This window comes from Hyperoodon ampullatus, assembly GCF_949752795.1.
Source record: "Hyperoodon ampullatus genome assembly, chromosome: 5".
NCBI lineage: Eukaryota > Metazoa > Chordata > Mammalia > Artiodactyla > Ziphiidae > Hyperoodon > Hyperoodon ampullatus.
In genome coordinates, this window is record NC_136918.1 from 45,574,629 (window position 1) to 45,594,974 (window position 20,346).

The window sequence follows — 20,346 nt, forward strand, 5'->3', positions numbered from 1 at the left end:
TTTATAAGCAGCTCATGCAGCTCAATAACAAAAAAACAACCCAATCCAAAAAAGGGCAGAAGACCTAAATAGACATTTCTCCAAAGAAGATATACAGATTGCCAACAAACACATGAATGAATGCTCAACATCATTAATCATTACAGAAATGCAAATCAAAACTACAATGAGATATCATCTCACACCAGTCAGAATGGTCATCATCAAAAAATCTACAAACAATGAATGCTGGAGAGGGTGTGGAAAAAAGGGAACACTCTTGCACTGCTGGTGGGAATGTGAATTGGTACAGCCACTATGGAGAACAGTATGGAGGTTCCTTAAAAAACTAAAAATAGAACTACAATATGACCCAGCAATCCTGCTACCGGGCATATACCCTGAGAAAACCATAATTCAAAAAGAGTCATGTACCAAAATGTTCACTGCAGCTCTGTTTACAATAGCCAGGAGATGGAAACAACCTAAGTGTCCATCATCGGATGAAAGGATAAAGAAGATGTAGCACATACATACAATGGAATATTACTCAGCCATAAAAAGAAACGAAATTGAGTTATTTGTAATGAGGTGGATAGACCTAGAGTCTGTCATGAAGAGTGAAGTAAGTCAGAAAGATAAAGGCAAATACTGTATGCTAACACATATATATGGAATTTAAGGAAAAAAATGTCATGAAGAACCTCGGGGTAAGACAGGAATAAAGACACAGACCTACTAGAGAATGGACTTGAGGATATGGGGAGGGGGAAGAGTAAGCTGTGACAAAGCGAGAGACAGGCATGGTCATATATACACTACCAAATGTAAGGTAGATAGCTAGTGGGAAGCAGCCCCATAGCATGGGGAGATCAGCTCGGTGCTTTGTGACTGCCTGGAGGGGTGGGATATAGGGAGGGTGGGATGGAGGAAGACGTAAGAGGGAAGAGGTATGGGAACATATGTATATGTATAACTGATTCACTTTGTTATAAAGCAGAAACTAACACACCATTGTAAAGGAATTATACTCCAATAAAGATGTAAAAAAAACCCCAACAACCTAGAGACAATCGACAATGAAAACACGACGATCCAAAACCTATGGGATGCAGCAAAAGCAGTTCTAAGAGGGAAGTTTACAGCTATACAAGCCTACCTCAAGAAACAAGAAAAATCTCAAATAAACAATCTAACCTTACACCTAAAGGAACTAGAGAAAGAAGAACAAACAAAACCCTTAGTTAGCAGAAGGAAAGAAATCATAAAGATCAGAGCAGAAATAAATGAAATAGAAACAAAGAAAACAATAGCAAAGATCAATAAAACTAAAAGCTGGTTCTTTGAGAAGATAAACAAAATTGATAAACCATTAGCCAGACTCATCAAGAAAAAGATGGAGAGGACTCAAATCAATAAAATTAGAAATGAAAAAGTAGAAGTTACAACAGACACCTCAGAAATACAAAGCATCCTATGAGACCACTACAGGCAACTCTATGCCAATAAAATGGACAGCCTGGAAGAAATGGACAAATTCTTAGAAAGGTATAACCTTCCAAGACTGAACAAGGAAGAAATAGAAAATATGAACAGACCAATCACAAGTAATGAAATTGAAAATGTGATTAAAAATTTTCCAACAAACAAAAGTCCAGGACCAGATGGCTTCACAGGTGAATTCCACCACACATTTAGAGAAAAGCTACCACCTATCCTTCTCAAACTTCTCCAAAAATTGCAGAGGAAAGAACACTCTCACACTCCTTCTATGAGGCCACCATCACCCTGATACAAAAACCAGACAAAGATACTACAAAAGAAGAAAATTACAGACCAATATCACTGATTAATATAGATGCAAAAATCCTCAACAAAATACTAGCAAAGAGAATCCAACAACACATTAAAAGGATCATACACCATGATCAAGTGGGATTTATCCAAGGGATGCAAGCTTTCTTCAATATATAGAAATTAATCAATGTGATACACCATATTAACAAACTGAAGAATAAAAACCATATGATCATCTCAATAGATGCAGAAAAAGCTTTTGACAAAATTCAACACCCATTTATGATAAAAACTCTCCAGAAAGTGGGCATAGAGGGAACCTACCTCAACATAATAAAGGCCATATATGACAAACCCACAGCAAACATCATGCTCAATGGTGAAAAACTGAATGCATTTCCTCTAAGATCAGGAACAAGACAAGGATGTCCACTCTCACCACTATTATTCAACATAGTTTTGGAAGTCCTAGCCATAGCAATCAGAGAAGAAAAAGAAATAAAAGGAATACAAATTGGAAAAGAAGACAAACTGTCACTGTTTGCAGATGACATGATACCATACATAGCGAATCCTAAAGATGCCACCAGAAAACTACTAGAGCTAATCAATGAATTTGGTAAAGTTGCAGAATACAAAATTAATGCACAGAAATCTCTTGCATTCCTATACACTAATGATGAAAAATCTGAAAGAGCAATTAAGGAAACACTCCCATTTACCATTGCAACAAAAAGAATAAAATACCTAGGAATAAACCTACCTAGCGAGACAAAACCTATATGCAGAAAACTATAAAACACTGATGAAAGAAATTAAAGATGATACCAACAGATGGAGAGATATACCATGTTCTTGGATTGGAAGAATCAATGTTGTGAAAATGACTATACTACCCAAAGCAATCTACAGATTCAACACAATTCCTATCCAATTACCAATGCCATTTTTTATGGAACTAGAACAAAAAATCTTAAAATTTGTATGGAGACACAAAAGACCCCGAATAGCCAAAGAAGTCTTGAGGGAAAAAAATGGAGCGGGAGAATTCAGACTCCCTGACTTCAGACTATACTACAAAGCTACAGTGATCATGGCAATATGGTACTGGCACAAAAACAGAAACATAGATCAATGGAACAAGATAGAAAGCCCAGACATAAACCCACACAGCTATGGTCAACTAATCTATGACAAAGGAGGCAAGGATATACAATGGAGAAAAGACAGTCTGCTGGGAAACTGGACAGCTACATGTAAAAGAATGAAATTAAAACACTCCGTAACATTGTACAAAAAAATAAACTCAAAATGGATTGGAGACGTAAATGTAAGACCGGACACCATAGAACTATTAGAGGAAAACATAGAAGAACACTCTTTGATATAAATCACAGCAAGATCTTTTTTGATCCACCTCCTAGGGTAATGGAAATAAAACCAAAAATAAACAAATGAGATCTAATGAAACTTCAAAGCTTTTGCACAGCAAAGGAAAGCATAAACAAGATGAAAAGAGAACCCTCAGAATGGGAGAAAATATTTGCAAATGAATCAACGGACAAAGGATTAATCTCCAAAATATATAAACAGCTCATGCAGCTCAATAACAAAAAAACAACCCAATCCAAAAAAGGGCAGAAGACCTAAATAGACATTTCTCCAAAGAAGATATACAGATTGCCAACAAACACATGAAAGAATGCTCAACATCACTAATCATTAGAGAAATGCAAATCAAAACTACAATGAGATATCATCTCACACCAGTCAGAATGGTCATCATCAAAAAATCTACAAACAGGGCTTCCCTGGTGGCGCAGTGGTTGAGAGTCCGCCTGCTGATGCAGGGGACACGGGTTCGTGCCCCGGTCTGGGAAGATCCCACATGCCGCGGAGCAGCTGGGCCCGTGAGCCATGGCCGCTGAGCCTGCGCATCCGGAGCCTGTGCTCCACAACAGGAGAGGCCACGACAGTGAGAGGCCCGCGTACCACACACAAAAAAAAAATCTACAAACAATGAATGCTGGAGAGGGTGTGGAAAAAAGGGAACACTCTTGCACTGCTGGTGGGAATGTGAATTGGTACAGCCACTATGGAGAACAGTATGGAGGTTCCTTAAAAAATAAAAATAGAATTACCATATGACCCAGCAATCGCACTACTGGGCATATACCCAGAGAAAACCATAATTCAGAAAGACAAATGCACCCCAATGTTCATTGTAGCACTATTTACAATAGCCAGGTCATGGAAGCAACCTACATGCACATCGACAGACAAATGGATAGAGAAGATGTGATACATATATACAATGGAATATTACTCAGCCATAAAAAGGAACGAAATTGGGTCATTTGTTGAGACGTGGATGGATCTAGAGACTGTCATACAGAGTGAAGTAAGTCAGAAAGAGAAAAACAAATATCGTATATTAACGCATGTATGTGGAACCTAGAAAAATGGTACAGATGAACCAGTTTTCAGGGCAGAAGTTGAGACACAGATGTAGAGAACAAACGTATGGACACCAAGGGGCGAAAGCCGTGGTGGGGGTGGGGATGGTGGTGTGATGAATTGGGTGATTGGAATTGACATGTATACACTGATGTGTATAAAGTTGATGACTAATAAGAACCTGCTGTATAAAAAAATAAAATTAAAAAATTTTTAAAAAAAGGAAAAAGAATAAGGAAAGAACATAACAAGTACAGCCAGATCCATGACCATGTTAAACTTTACTTTACCTGAGCTCTTGGAAAACAGCACAGTTAAAAAAATCTCCTACCCTGTTCTTGAAAACAGCTTACTGCAAAGAACCACGCCTCTCCATAAGACTCAGGGAAGACTCACCTAGCCCCCATGCTTACCTATGACAAGGCCAGACACAGAACTACCAAATTTCCATGCTTTGCCTGACAAAAGATAAGCTGAGCTGCTTGTCCTCACTGACTGATTCGAATGAAATGCTTGCTAACTGATGACCAAACGTTACCTAAGCTTCTCTCCTTCTCCCAAGCCTCTGACCCACCCTCAGCCCAAGCCAGCATATAACCTCTCCTTAATCATGTCTCCTGAGAATCAGCTGACATCAAGGAAAGACATTTCCTGATCACTGTCTGATTCTGCCATCTATTCCCCCATATCTGGTTCTTTCTAGCCTTGTTTACCTGCCCCTATAAAAGAAACTTCCTTTCTGCCTGATCTTTGAGACCCTTGCAGATCCTTTAGTCAAATTGTTCTCCCTATGGAATAGCCTCTTCCCCTCTATTGTAACAGCTCCCTCCCCTTATTGCAATAATTCTTTTGAATGAAGTCTTCTTCTTACCTAAGTCCAGATTTGTTTTTCTTTGATAGGCAAGATACTCTATTAATTCAGACTGGGGGTTAGGGTCTAACTAAAATCATTCAGCACATCAACAAACATGCCACTTGTTTAATACAACAGTAGACTCAGAAGATCTTGACCTTCAAAAAGATCTGAAAATCAACCAATCCAACCTCTCACCCATGGCAGGAATCCCTCTGCAGCAGCTCTGAGAGACAGACATCCTGCCACTCATGGCACGCCTCTGGTAATGGGTAATGTTAGAAAATTCTCATACTAAGCCAACATCTCCATCTACATAGCAGTTACCCACAGGTACCAGTTCTGTCCTCTGAACTACAAAGAATGCCTCTACTTCCAAATCAGCACCCTCCAGATGTCTGAAGGCAACTAACGGCACCTCAGCTTCTTCACATCAGCATAAAGAGGTACCTGGCATGGTGAGACCTTCTACCATGCCTGTGCAAAAACAAAGATCAAATCATGTCCTCTGGTTGCTTTTTCTTTGTTAAATCAATAGAGGCATGGAAATCACATCTGGATATAATGTGCATCTAAGTCCTACAAAGACAAATACTATAAGGAAAGAGGCAGCATACAATCATCAGGGGCTACCACTTTGTTGTTCATGAGGAATTGCATCTTTGCAGGAGTTAAGAGTGAGACTTTAAAAGGCAGATGACTCCCTGACTTCACAGTATACTACAAAGTTTCAGTAATCAAAACAGTATGGTACTGGCACAAAAAGAGACACATAGATCAATGGAACAGAACAGAGAGCTCAGAAATAAACCCACACACTTATGGTCAATAATCTACAACAAAGGATGCAAGAATATACGCTGGAGAAAAGACAAAGTGGTGGTAGGAAAACTGGACAGCTACATGTAAAAGAATGAAATTAGAACATTCTCTAACACTGTACACAAATTAAACTCAAAATGGATTAAAGACCTAAATGTAAGACCCCAAACCGTAAAACTCCTAGAGGAAGACATAGGCAGAACACTCTCTGACATAAATTGTAGTAATATTTTTTTGGATCCGTCTCCTAGAGTAATGGAAATAAAAGCAAAAATAAACAAGTGGGATCTAATTAAACTTAAAAGCTTTTGCACAGTGAAGGAAACCATCAACAAAATGAAAGAATCTACTGAAGGGGAGAAAATATTTGCAAATGATATGACTGATAAGGGTTAATATCCAAAATAAATAAACAGCTCATATAACTCAACATCAAAAACAAACAACCCAATTAAAAAATGGTCAGAAGACCTAAATAGACATTTTTCCAAAGAGGAAATGCAGATAGCCAATAGGCACATGAAAAGATGCTCAACATTGCTACCTAACTATGAGGAAAATGCAAATCAAAACCACAATGAGATATCACCTCACACCTGTCAGAATGGCTATCATAAAAAAGAACACATAATAAGTGTTGGTGAATACATAGAGAAAAGGGAAACCTTGTACACCGTTGGTGGGAATGTAAATTGGTGCAGCCACTGTGGAAAACAGTATGGAGGTTTCTCATTAAAGTAAAAATAGAACTACCATATGACTCAGAAATTCCTCTCCTGAGTATATATCCAAAAAAACCCCCATAACACTAATTTGAAAAGATACATGCACCCTAATGTTCATAGTACTATAATTTACAGTTGCCAAGAAACAACTGGAAGCAACCTAACTGTCCATCAACAGATGTATGGATAAAGAAGATGTATAAACATACAATGGAATACTATTCAGCCATAAAAAAGAACGAAAATTTGCTACTTCCAGCAACATGGATGGACTTGGAGGGTATTATACTAAGTGAAATAAGTCAGACAGAGAAAGACAAATACTGTATGACATCACTTATATGTGGAATCTAAAAAACACAACAAACTAGTGAATATAACAAAAAAGAAACAGATTCACAGATATAGAGAGCAAACTAGTGGTTACCACTGGGGAGAGGGAAAGGGGAGAGGCAATATAAGGGTAGGGAAAGTGGGAGGCACAAACTATTACATATAAGATAAGCTATAAGGATACATTGTACAACAGAGGGAATATAGCCAATATTTTATAATAACTATAAATGGAGTATAACCTTTAAAAATTGTGAATCACTATATTGTACACCTGTAACTTATATAATATTGTACATCAACTACACTTCAGTTAAATTAAAAAAGGCAAATGAATCTTTACTTAAGCCAACATCACACAACATCTAGAAAGTGTTGCATCTATCTCTCAGTGCTTTCTCCTTTTGTGTTCCCTTGACTTTTGTGAAACTATCTACCAGCCATTCTTGGGCTGGTCAGTTGAGACACTGCAGCCAGCTTTTCCTGTTGCTATGGAAACAGTGGCTCTAAGGGGCTTTTTCCCTTAAAAAAAAAAACCCTCCCACTCCATAATTCAACAAAAATCATGAACAAGTACAGTCAACTACATTCCTGACATGAGTGGCAAGACTGGGAACCAGCTATAAAAATTTTGCCTCACCAGAACACTTGGAAAAAAAGAATCAGCTCTAAATTGTGGTATTAAACTTGAATATTTGAGAAGCTATGCACCAATTTCTGGGAGGCTTGGCTATTAAGCCCACCAGTTCAGTCACCATTAACTTTTAAGTGTGCTGAGAGCAAGAACTATATATATATTTTAGGATATAAAATACAGTTTATTGAGTGCACAGTTTAAATCAGAGAAGTAACAGAATGCATGTATTCTCTGTAACTCTTATAATCTCACAATTTAGGTTGTGCATAGTTGACCTCTAAGTGCCTGGCCTATGTGCAGTAGAGAGGGGCCCTTTGCTACTGATAAGGCTGTACATATTTACAGTGTGTAGGTTAGGTAGGAATGATCTATGCAGCCATGCAACACTGGAAGTTCCCAACATGAGGAAATGGTTTCACTAGAAATATGGAGCTCCCAGAGTCCAGGGGTTGATATCAGCCTTTTCTTCCATGGAACTAACTTGGACTTACTGAGAAGTTCCTTGCTAAGCTACTACAAAGAATTTCCAAGAGCACTGGGAGATCTCACTGGTGGACAACAGGAAAAATTTTTTTTCCATCTTCCACTTTCTTTTTTTAAAAACATCTTTATTGGAGTATAATTGCTTTACAATGTTGTGTTAGTTCCTGCTCTATAACAAAATGAATCAGCTATACATATACATATATCCACATATCCCCTCCCTCTTGTGTCTCCCTCCCACCCCGCTAGGTGGTCATAAAGCACCGAGCTGATCTCCCTGTGCTATGTGGCTGCTCCCCACTAGCTATCTATTTTACATTTGGCAGTGTATATATGTCCATGCCACTCTCTCACACCGTCCCAGCTTACCCTTCCCCCACCCCGTGTCCTCAAGTCTGTTCTCTACATCTGTGTCTTTATTCCTGTCATGCTCCTAGGTTCTTCAGAACCTTTTTTTTCTTTTTAGATTCCATATATATGTGTTAGCATATGGTATTTGTTTTTCTCTTTCTGACTTACTTCACTCTGTATGACAGACTCTAGGTCACTACAAATAACTCAATTTCATTTCTTTTTATGGCTGAGTAATATTCCGTTGTATGTATGTGCCACATCTTCTTTATGCATTTATCTGTTGATGGACACTTAGGTTGTTTCCATGTCCTGGCTATTGTAAACAGTGCTGCAATGAACATTGTGGTACATGACTCTTTTTGAACTATGGTTTGCTCAGGGTATATGCCCAGTAGTGGGATTGCTGGGTCGAATGGTAGTTCTATTTTTAGTTTTTTAAGGAACCTCCATACTGTTCTCCATGGTGGCTGTATCAGTTTACATTCCCACCAACAGTACAAGAGGGTTCCCTTTTCTCACACCTTCTACAGCATTTATTGTTTGTAGACTTTTTGATGATGGCCATTCTGACTGGTGTGAGGTGATACCTCACTGTGGTTTTGATTTGCGAATCTCTAATGATTAGTGATGTTGAGCATCCTTTCATGTGTTTGTTGGCAGTCTATATATCTTCTTTGGAGAAATGTCTATTTAGGTATTCTGCCCTTTTTTGGATTGGGTTGTTTGTTTTTTTGATATTGAGCTGCAGGAACTGTTTATATATTTTGGAGATTAATCCTTTGTCAGTTGCTTCATTTGCAAATATTTTCTCCCATTCTGAGGGTTGTCTTTTCATCTTGTTTATGGTTTCTTTTGCTGTGCAAAAGGTCTTAAGTTTCATTAGATCCCATTTGTTTATTTTTGTTTTCATTTCCATTTCTCTAGGAGGTGGGTCAAAAAGGATCTTGCTGTGATTTATGTTATAGAGTGTTCTGCCTATGTTTTCCTCTAAGAGTTTTACAGTGTCTGGCCTTACATTTAGGTCTTTAACCCATTTTGAGTTTATTTTTGTGTATGAGTTAGGGAGTGTTCTAATTTCATTCTTTTACATGTAGCTGTCCAGTTTTCCCAGCACCACTTATTGAAGAGGATGTCTTTTCTCCATTGTATATTCTTTTTTGTTTTGTTCTGTTAATTTTTTTTATTAGTTTCTGCTTTATAACAAAGTGAATCAGTCATACATATACATCTGTTCCCACATCCCTTCCCTCCTGCGTCTCCCTCCTTCCCACCCTCCCCATCCCACCCCTCCAGGTGGTCACAAAGCACCGAGCCGATCTCCCTGTGCTATGCGGCTGCTTCCCACTATCTATCTACCTTACATTTGGTACTGTATATATGTCCATGCCTCTCTTTCGCTTTGTCACAGCTTACCCTTCCCCCTTCCCCCATTGTATATTCTTGCCTCCTTTATCAAAGATAAGGTGACCATAGGTGTGTGGGTTTATCTCTGGGATTTCAATCCTGTTCCATTGATCTATATTTCTATTTTTGTGCCAGTACCATACTGTCTTGATTAATGTAGCTTTGTAGTGTAGTCCAAAGTCAGGGAGGCTGATTGCTCCAACTCCATTTTTCTTTCTCAAGATTGCTTTGGCTATTCGGGGTCTTTTGTGTTTCCATACAAATTGTGAAATTTTTTGGAAGAGCTTGAGAAGGATAGGTGTTAGCTCTTCTCTAAATGTTTGATAGTGTTCACCTGTGAAACCATCTGGTCCTGGCTTTTGTTTGTTGGAAGATTTTTAATCACACTCTCAATTTCACTGCTTGTGACTGGTCTGTTTATATTTTCTACTCCTTCCTGGTCAGATTCGGAAGGTTGTACTTTGCTAAGAATTTGCCCATTTCTTCCATGTTGTCCATTTTATTGGCATAGAGTTGCTTGTAGTAACTTCTCATGATCCTTTGTATTTCTGCAGTGTCAGTTGTTAGTTCTCCTCTTTCATTTCTAATTCTGTTGATTTGAATCTTCTCCCTTTTTTTCTTGATGAGTCTGGCTAATGGTTTATCAATTTTGTTTATCTTCTCAAAGAACCAGCTTTTAGTTTTATTGATCTTTGCTATCATTTCCTTCATTTCTCTTTCATTTATTTCTGATCTGACCTTTATGATTTCTTTCCTTCTGCTACCTTGGGGGTTTTTTTTTTTGTTCTTTTCTAATTGCTTTAGGTGTAAGGTTAGGTCATTTACTTGAGACTTTTCTTGTTTCTTGAGGTAGGATTGTATCGCTATAAACTTCCCTCTTAGAAATGCTTTTGCTGCATCCCATAGGTTTTGGGTTGTCGTGTTTTCATTGTCATTTGTTTCTAGGTATTTTTTTATTTCCTCTTTGATTTCTTCAGTGATCTCTTGGTTATTTAGTAGTGTATTGTTTAGCTCCATGTGTTTGTATTTTTTTTACAGTTTTTTCCTGTAATTGATATCTAGTCTCATAGCATTGTGGTCGGAAAAGATACTTGATATGATTTCAATTTTCTTAAATTTACTGAGGCTTGATTTGTGACCCAATATGTGATCTATCCTGGAGAATATTCCATGAGCACTTGAGAACAAAGTGTATTCTGTTGTTTTTGGATGGAATGTCCTATAAATATCAATTAAGTCCATCTTGTTTAATGTGTCATTTAAAGCTTGTGTTTCCTTATTTATTTTCATTTTGGATGATCTGTCCATTGGTGAAAGTGGGGTGTTAACGTCCCCTACTATTATAGTGTTACTGTCAATTTCCCCTTTTATGGCTGTTAGCATTTGCCTGATATGTTGACGTGTTCCTATGTCGGGTGCCTAAATATTTACAATTGTTATATCTTTTTCTTGGATTGATCCTTTGATCATTATGTAGTGTCCTTCTTTGTCTCTTGTAATAGTCTTTATTTTAAAGTCTATTTTGTCTGATATGAGAATTGTTACTCCAGGTTTCTTTTGATTTCCATTTGCATGGAATATCTTTTTCCATCCCCTCACTTTCAGTCTGTATGTGTCCCTAGGTCTGAAGTGAGTCTCTTGTAGACAGAATATATATGGGTCTTGTTTTTGTATCCATTCAGCCAGTCTATGTTTTTTGGTTGGAGCATTTAATCCATTTACATTTAAGATAATTATCGATATGTATGTTCCTATTACCATTTTCTTCATTGTTTTGGGTTTGTTTTTGTAGGTCTTTTTCTTCTGCAAGAACTATTTTTCACTAACCTTTGTTCCTCCATGTCCTGGCACCTTAGAGGCTTGTTGAATATTTACTGAATTACCCAGAACTATTAGAAAGTCTTCCCACTATGCCACTCTGAGTACGTTCTCCCTAACTGGAAGAAGTCATTCTGAGAAGAACATTAACTTTACCCCTTATAGTGGATTCTACCAGCCAGAACACCCGGCCCCTCAGGCTTCCAGAAACACAACAGCAGAGAAGGTTCATCTAAAACAGGGGATGGCTCAGAGAGTGTAACCATGCTTTTGTGATCAAGAATAAGACAAAACTGCTTTCTCTGATTATTATGCATGTAACAATGCCAACTTTGCCACACAAGTTCCTGGTTGGTGTTTCTACAGTAGTCAAGAAGTGCTGCATCATAGCTGAGACGTTTTTGATGCTGCCTTTAACTAACCCTCTAAACTCCTTTAATCCACCTCAAACACTTCAGCACCTCCTATTTGGATCTATGCTAGGGAGTTTAGTGCAATGGACTTTAGGACAATTTCTATCTAAGGAAAATGCTTCTAATTTTCAAATTTCTAGTCATCTATATGATCAAACACTGAAGAAGTCCTAGGGAAGCATGTGTCTTCCTACTTTTTTATTGAAGTTATCAGTTAGAGCCCATTAAGAAGAAATTTTATATACAAAAGATAAATATGATATACAAATTTTAAATGCTATAGATATATTATTATATATGATAAGTATTTCTAATCCAGAGCTTTCTGAAAGAATATCACAAATACAAAATGCTCATGGAGTCTGCCAGGCCCTGACATGGCAGCAGAATAGGAGAGTGACTTCTACATGAGCCGCGTATCCCGAGCTAGCAGGACCTACAGAATATGGCTCCTGACTCCTAGGCACTTGAGCAGAGCTCTTTGCAGGGCCAATATGCAGTAGAGTCACTGAACACTCTCTTCAGTTATTGGTCAACAGAGAATCTTTGGCTCAAATCAAGAACACTGCTGCTCTTTTGTGTTTCTTACACATGTCACTTTGGCAGTCACACTGTTCAACAGACACTCTTGGTGCTCCCATCTGTCAGTGCAACTTTGGGAAGAGGGACTGTAGCTCCAGGATGACAACCAGAATATATATGTAGATGCATATATATATGCACACACAAACACATACACACAAATATACATATCCAACTAGGCAAGTAACAATGCGGTGCTGAGCTTCACACTGATCTCACTTGGAGTATTGCTGATAGAGCTTAAATAGTAAGGAACTGACCAAGCTGGGAATACAAGCCCAGAACAGCAATGATGCTTCATTTGTTCTTTCTCCAGTTATTCAGCAGAAACTTCTTTTTTCTCCTCACTTCCCATAAACAACTACGAAGTCCTACAGAATCTATTCCATGTCTCTCTCATTCACACAACTACTGAGTGACTGCATACTTTGTTCTACACTTAGATAGATAACAGGAAACAGAACTGCTATGGGCCCTGCCCTTATGAGGCAGAGAGTCTAATGGGGGACACATATAAGCAAAGAGGCAATTTCAACACAGCCAGATAAGTATGTCTGTAAGGACTAGTTCAGGGTACTCTGAGAGCTCAAAAAAGGAAGGACACCTAACTCACGGTGTCAAAAAGGTTTGTGGGGAGAATAAAAAGGCTATGACTTGAATCTATCTCACCTCCTCATTCTATTAACATAGCATACGCTTAGGACCTTTTTTCTTCTAATTGGCCTTTCTGCCTCATGTTTGATGGAAACACTTATCCTTGAGATAAAAAGCAAACTTCACAGACTGGGGCTCTGTGATCTGGACTCCTGTTTACTTCACCAGGCTTCTGCAAGATCCCATACTTATGACAAACAGAACTGCCTCCATTTCCTAGCTCACCCATGTCTGCCTGGAATACCTTTTGCCTTGTGTTTCCAGGCTAGATCAAGCTTTACCTCTACTGGGAAGCCTTTCTTGACCTCTTAGTTTGGGAGAGGCACCTGTTATGATATATATTTTAAAGTTATTCTACACACCATAAACAGTGCAATATTAAGTATGTGCTATTAAGTTTAGGCTTCAAGTCAGGGGTGGTCAGTGGCTCTAAACAAGAACCCGCATTTCAGAAACTGCAGCTCACATGAACTTCCAAAGGCAGCTCCTAAAAGCTGTTCATATATTGACCAACACCTAAGACTTTGCTCATTAGCTCAAAAGACAGCAGAAAAATTTTCCATTGGTGAAATCAATATCTTATTAATCAGAATGGTAAATATTAGAAATGGACCCTCATTGCCAAAATAAAAGGTATTCATGATATGTCAACTGGATAAAATGTTTTCATGATCTTAATTTAATAAATGTCTTTAAGTATGGTAGGATTTGCTTTCATTACAATCTAGTAACCAAGTTGTAGGGGAGCAGCTAACCATTTCTCAAGTTTCTTCACTGGACTCTCTACCATAAAGAACGTAAGAGTTGTACTAAAGGAGCTTTAGTCATTTCAAAACCGGGCCTCTCCCACACACTCTTGCAGCACCCTGTGCACCCTGCATGGCACGTGTCAAGTAGTCTGGTAACTGTCAGTGCAACCTGTCTATCTTTCCAATTAAATGCTGAGGTCCTTGAGAACAGGGATTGTATTTTTAATCTCTGTAGTCTGCTTCTTAGCTCACTATCTAGTATAAAGAAATACTTGCTGAATGGACAATAGTATATAAGTAGCATAATAAAGGACAGATGAAAGGACATCTGACTAGGAGTTGGGAGACTTGTGTTTTAATACTAGTTTCAGTAACAGCTGAGTACTTGTGTTATAATTTACTGAGTACTTAATATGTGTCAAACACACTGTTAGGCACTTAAATTGTTTCTCATTTAATCTTTAGGGCAATTCTGAGAGGAGCATCATCACTTTACAGAGAAGGAAACAGAGAGGCTGACTTACTCAAGGTTATTCAGATAAAGTAGATGAGTCAATCACTGAATCCAAAGCACGTGTTTTTAACCTCTATGGTAGAAGTGTGTCCCATGGAACATTTGAGAAAAAAATTTTCCTCTGGATGCCAGTTTCCTCCTTTGTTTACTGAGTGCGACTAAGCGGCTGACGCCCTTTCCAGCTCATGTTACAGTGTGATGGTTCTGATCGGCAACAATCACCACTGCGGTCTCGCCTGCCCTTGCTGTCTTGACAAGAGTGAAAGAGGTTTTCACGTGCAGCACGTTATAAGGCTTTTCAGACAACATATTTCGTTTCTATTCTTTTTTTCCCTTGAAAAGGGGATTTTTTTTTTTTTTTTTTTTTTTTTTTTTTTTTTTTTTTTTTTTTGCGGTACGCGGGCCTCTCACCGCTGTGGCCTCTCCCGCTGCGGAGCACAGGCTCCGGACGCGCAGGCTCAGCGGCCATGGCTCACGGGCCCAGCCGCTCCGCGGCATATGGGATCCTCCCAGACCGGGACACGAACCCGTATCCCCTGCATCGGCAGGCGGACTCTCAACCACTGCGCCACCAGGGAGGCCCGAAAAGGGGATTTTGAAGGCAGAGAAAAGGGACCCATTTTTGGCACACCGCTTTGAAGTTAGAACCTGCTGTTAGTCAACAGAGCCAGCAAGGTGTTATTTTTGTTCTACAATCCTTCCCCGACACGGATGCTGGCTGAAATCATAAAAAAGAGCAAGGAAAGCACACCTACAACCAGGGACAAGTCAACTATCAGAGAAATAAAAATGGTAAAAGAAAACATAGCAAAAATGTCAATCTGTTTGCTATATTTCAACTGCACTGTTGCAGTTGGATAAAGAAAAGGATTTTAGTGGTTCTTTCAACATCATCTGAGAATTACTTGAAAGACGAACAACCTATCTGTGCCACAGAGTTTACATTCAAAGGTTGAAATGCCCTAGATAAGAGTTCTATCACACAAGTATTTATTGAGGTCTTACTTAGCTTGTATGTGCTGAAATGTTAATACCTCAGACCAGTTTTCTTTAGGAACAGCTATCTGGAGGGAAAGTACACTGTTAAGAAAAACTATGTACCTTTCATCCTTAGAATATCTTTCATCTGCTACCACTCACTGATACCAGAATGCCCATCTGGTAGAGAGGATGGGAATTCTAGAACAATGAAAGTCCCTAGTTGCCAGGAGACTGATGCTAGACCCAAACCCCCATTTGGCTTCTCTGGAAGAGCCAACAAGTCCTGGTGACACCTCTTTAAGTCATTCAATCAGAAGGAAACTTAGACACATTAAAATGATTTAAAATCACTCATTTTGAGAACATGGTTCAACAGAGGAGAATAAATACACAGAAGGAGGAAGTCGGCTTTTTGCCGTTAAAACTCACTCACCTTCTTAACAGCAGGATCCCCTTTGGATGGATGACAGGATGGGGACATTTTTACCTAAAAAAAAAAAAAAAGAAAGCAAACCTTTTGATATCGTCTTAGTTATAGTCTAGCTTTATTTGACCCATACTTAAAATAATTCAACTAGAATTCATGTAACTGAGATAAAACAGACATTTTCACGGGAACAATGAATAGATTTTTTTTTGTTAAGTCCCTTTGAAGTTTCTCTGGAGATCAAAAAGTCAGTAGTTAGCCAAGATAAAAATGTGATTAGGGTAAGAAAAGTAGAAAAGATGGTCCAAATTGGTTTTAGCCAAATGGTGAGGAACCTAATAGACACAGATCTCTGTGGACAATGGAAATCAACTGACGTGATATGTAGTAGCACGTCTTGCAGAGACCAACTCAGAGTATACCTTCTGATCTAATGTCCCTTTTAAGCAAAACATGCACAAGTGTTTGATAATAATAGAAGGATTTAGAAAAAGTATCAGCCAAACCATAATAAAAGGATGTTTAGCCCTAAGAAGAGAAGACTGATGATATAGGAAGATCTTCAAATATAGGAAAGGTTGAAAGAGACTGTCAGATAAAAGAGCAAGACCCAACTACATGCTGCCTGCAAGAAACATACTTTAAATATAAAGGCACAAATAGATTAAAAGCAAAAAGATTGGAAAAATATACCATGATGGTACTAGACTTCAGAGCAAAGACTATTGCCAGGGATATATTATTGCATAATGATAAAGGAATCAATTCATCAGGAGGACGTAACAATCCTAAACGTCTACACATCTAATAGCTTAAACCTAAGTGTCCATCAACAGAGGCATGGATAAAGAAGATGTGATACATATATTACTCAGCCATAAAAAGGAACGAAATTGTACCTTTTGCAGAGACATGGATGGACCTAGAGACTGTCATACAGAGTGAAGTTAAGTCAGAAAGAGAAAAACAAATACCGTATAATATCGCTCATATGTGGAATCTAGAAAATGGTACAGGTGAACTTATTTGCAAAGCAGAAATAGAGACACAGATGTAGAGAACAAACTTACGGATACCAAGGTGGGAAGGAGGGAGTGGGATGAATTGGGAGATTGGCATTGACATACATACACTACTATGTATAAAACAGATAATGAATGAGAACCTACTGTATAGCACAGGGAACTCTACTCAATGCTCTGTGGTGAACTAAATGGGAAGGAAATCCAAAAAAGAGGGGATATATGTATACATATAATTGATTCACTTTGATGTACAGAAGAAACTAACACAACATTGTAAAGCAACTATACTCCAATAAATAGTAATTTTTAAAAAGTACATAAAATAAAAACTGATAGAAATGCAAGGAGAAATAGATTTTACAGTCAGATATTTCCATATCTCTCTCAATAAATGAGAGAACAAATATGAAGATTAGGAAGGATATACTCAACCTAAAAAATGGGCAAAGGATCTGAACAGACACTTTTCCAAAGAAGATATACAAAAGAATAACAGGTACATGAAAAGATGCTCAACGTCACTTATCAGGGAAAGGCAAATCACAACTACAATGATGTATCGCCTCACACCAGTTAGGACGGCTTTTATTAAAAAAAGACAAGAGATAACAAACGTTGGTGAGGATGTAGAGAAAGGGAAACCTTACATATTGTTGGTGGGAATGTAGATGGGTACAGCTATTATGGAAAACAGTATGGCGGTTCCTCAAAAAATTAAAAATACTTAACTACCATATCATCCAGCAATCCCACTGCTGGGTATATACCAGAAGGAATTGAAATCAGTATCTTGAAGAGATATCTGCACACCAGTGTTCAGTGCAGCATTATTTACAATAGCCAAGATATGGAAACAACCTAAGCATCCATCAGAAGATGAACAGATAAAGAAGATGTGATAATATATACACAGACACAGACACAGACACACACACACACACAGAAGTATTATTCAGCCATAAAAGAAGGAAATCTTGCCATATGCAACAACACGGATGGACATTGAGGGCATCCTCAAGGATGCTAAGTGAGAGAAATCAGACAGAGAAGGACAAATGCTATATGACAGCACTCATATGTGGAATTTAGAAAAACTGAACTCGTAAAAACAGAGTAGAATGGTGGTTACCAGGAGCTGCGAGGTGGGGGTAGTTGGGGGGATGCTGTTTAAGGGCATAACCTTTCAACTAGTAGAGAAATAAGTTCTGAAGATGTAAGGCACAACATAGTGGTCAACGTCAACAATACTGTATCATAAACTTCAACGTTGCTAAGAGACTAGATCTTCACTGTTCTCTACCCAAAAAAGAAATGATAATTATTGGCATGATAAAGGTATTAGCTAAGGCTATCGTGGTAATCATACTGCAATACATAAATGTATCAAACCAACACATGGAACACCTCAAACTACACAATATCATATATCAATTACATCTCAATTTAAAAACTAAAAAAGGAAGGATTTAGAATATGGACATTGACAGAACCCTCCACCCAACAAAGGCAGAATACATACATATTCTTTTCAAGTACAGGTATACCTCAGAGATATTACGAATTCAGTTCCAGACCACTGCATTAAAGTGAATACTGCAATAAAGCAAGTCACAAACTTTCTGGTTTCCCGATGTATATAAAAGTTGTTTACACTATATTGTAGTCTATTAAGGAGCATTGTGTCTAAAGAAACAATGTACATACCTTAATTAAAAATACATTATTGCTATAAAATGCTAACTATCATGTAAGCCTTCAGCAAGTCATAATTTTTTTTTTTTTTTTGCAGTACGAGGTTCTCTCACTGTTGTGGCATCTCCCGTTGTGGAGCACAGGCTCTGGACGCACAGGCTCAGCAGCCATGGCTCACGGCCCCAGCCGCTCTGCAGCATGTGGGATCTTCCCAGACCAGGGCACGAACCCGTGTCCCCTGCATCGGCAGGCGTACTCTCAACCACTGCGCCACCAGGGAAGCCCCTAGTCATAATCTTTTGGCTGGTGGAGGGTCTTGCCTCCATGGTGATGGCTGCTGACTGATCAGGTGGTGGCTGCTGAAGGCTGGGGTGGCCATGGCAGTTTCTTAAAATAAGGCAATGATGAAGTTTGCCACATCGACTGACTCTTCCTTTCACGAACGATTTCTCTGTAACACGCAATGCTGTTTGACAGCATTTTACCCACAGTAAAGCTTCTTTCAAAATTGGAGTCAATCCCCTCAAACCTTGCTGCTGCTTTATATGTTTATGTAATATAAATCCTTTGCTGTCATTTCAACAATCTTCACAGCATTTCACCAGGAGTAGTTTCCACCTCAAGAAACCACTCTTTGTTCATTCATAAGAAGCAACTCATCTGTTCAAGTTTTATCATGAGATTGCAGCAACTCAGTCACATCTTCAGGCTTCACTTCTACTTCTCTTGCTATTTCCACCACATCTGCAGTTACTTCCTCCACTGAAGTCTTGAACCCCTCCAAGTTATCCATGAGGGCTGGAATCAACTTCTTCCCAACTCCAGTTAATGTTGATATTTTAACCTCTTCCCATAAATCACCCATGTTCTTAATGGCATCTAGAATGGTGTATCCTTTCCAGAATGTTTTCAATTGACTTTGCTCAGATCCATCAGTGGAATCACTACCTTTGGCGGCTATAGCCTTATGAAATGTATTTCTTGCATAAAGAGACTTAAAAGTCAAAATTACTCCTTGATCCATGGGCTGCAGAATGGATACTGTATTAGGCATGAAAACAACATTCATCTTGTTGTACATCTCCATCAGAGTCCTTAGGTGACCAGGTGCATTGTCAGTGAGCAGTAATATTTTTCAAAGGAAACTTGTTTTCTGAGCAGTATGTCTCAACAATGGGCTTAAAATATTCAGTGAACCATGTTGTAAGCAGATGTGCTGCCATCCAGGATTTGTTCCATTTACAGAACACAGGCAGAGCAGATATAGCATAATTCTTAAGGGCCCCAGGATTTTGGGAATGGTAAATGAGCACTGGCTTCATCTTAAAGTCACCAGCTGCATTAGCCCCTAACAAGAGAGTCAGCCTGTCCTTTGAAGCTAGGCACTGACTTCTCCTTTCTAGCTCTGAAAGTCCTAGAAGGCAAGTCATCTTCTTCTAATATTAAGGCTGTTTTTGTCTATGTTGAAAAATTATCTTAGCTAGATCTTCTGAATAACTTGCTGCTGCTTCTACACCAGCACCTTCTGCTTCACCTTACTCTCTAACATTATGGCTTCTTTCCTTACACTTCATGAACCAACCTCTGCTAAATACGAACTTTTCTACTTCAGGTTCCTCACCTCTCTCAGCCTTCACAGAATTGAAG

The 20,346-nt window shown here is 38.6% G+C and overlaps 1 protein-coding gene across 2 annotated transcripts in view; it reads right to left on the reverse strand.

Annotated features, from left to right (window-relative positions):
* Nucleotides 1–20,346, reverse strand: part of VPS8 (VPS8 subunit of CORVET complex) — a gene marked incomplete at its 5' end in the record, with an annotated part of 289,040 nt that overhangs the window by 36,899 nt on the left and 231,795 nt on the right. For both annotated transcript variants that reach the window (XM_079705530.1, XM_079705529.1), the window contains one exon: nucleotides 15,989–16,042. In XM_079705530.1, the coding sequence (XP_079561656.1) occupies nucleotides 15,989–16,042 (54 nt within the window). The remainder of the gene's footprint in view (nucleotides 1–15,988; nucleotides 16,043–20,346) is intronic.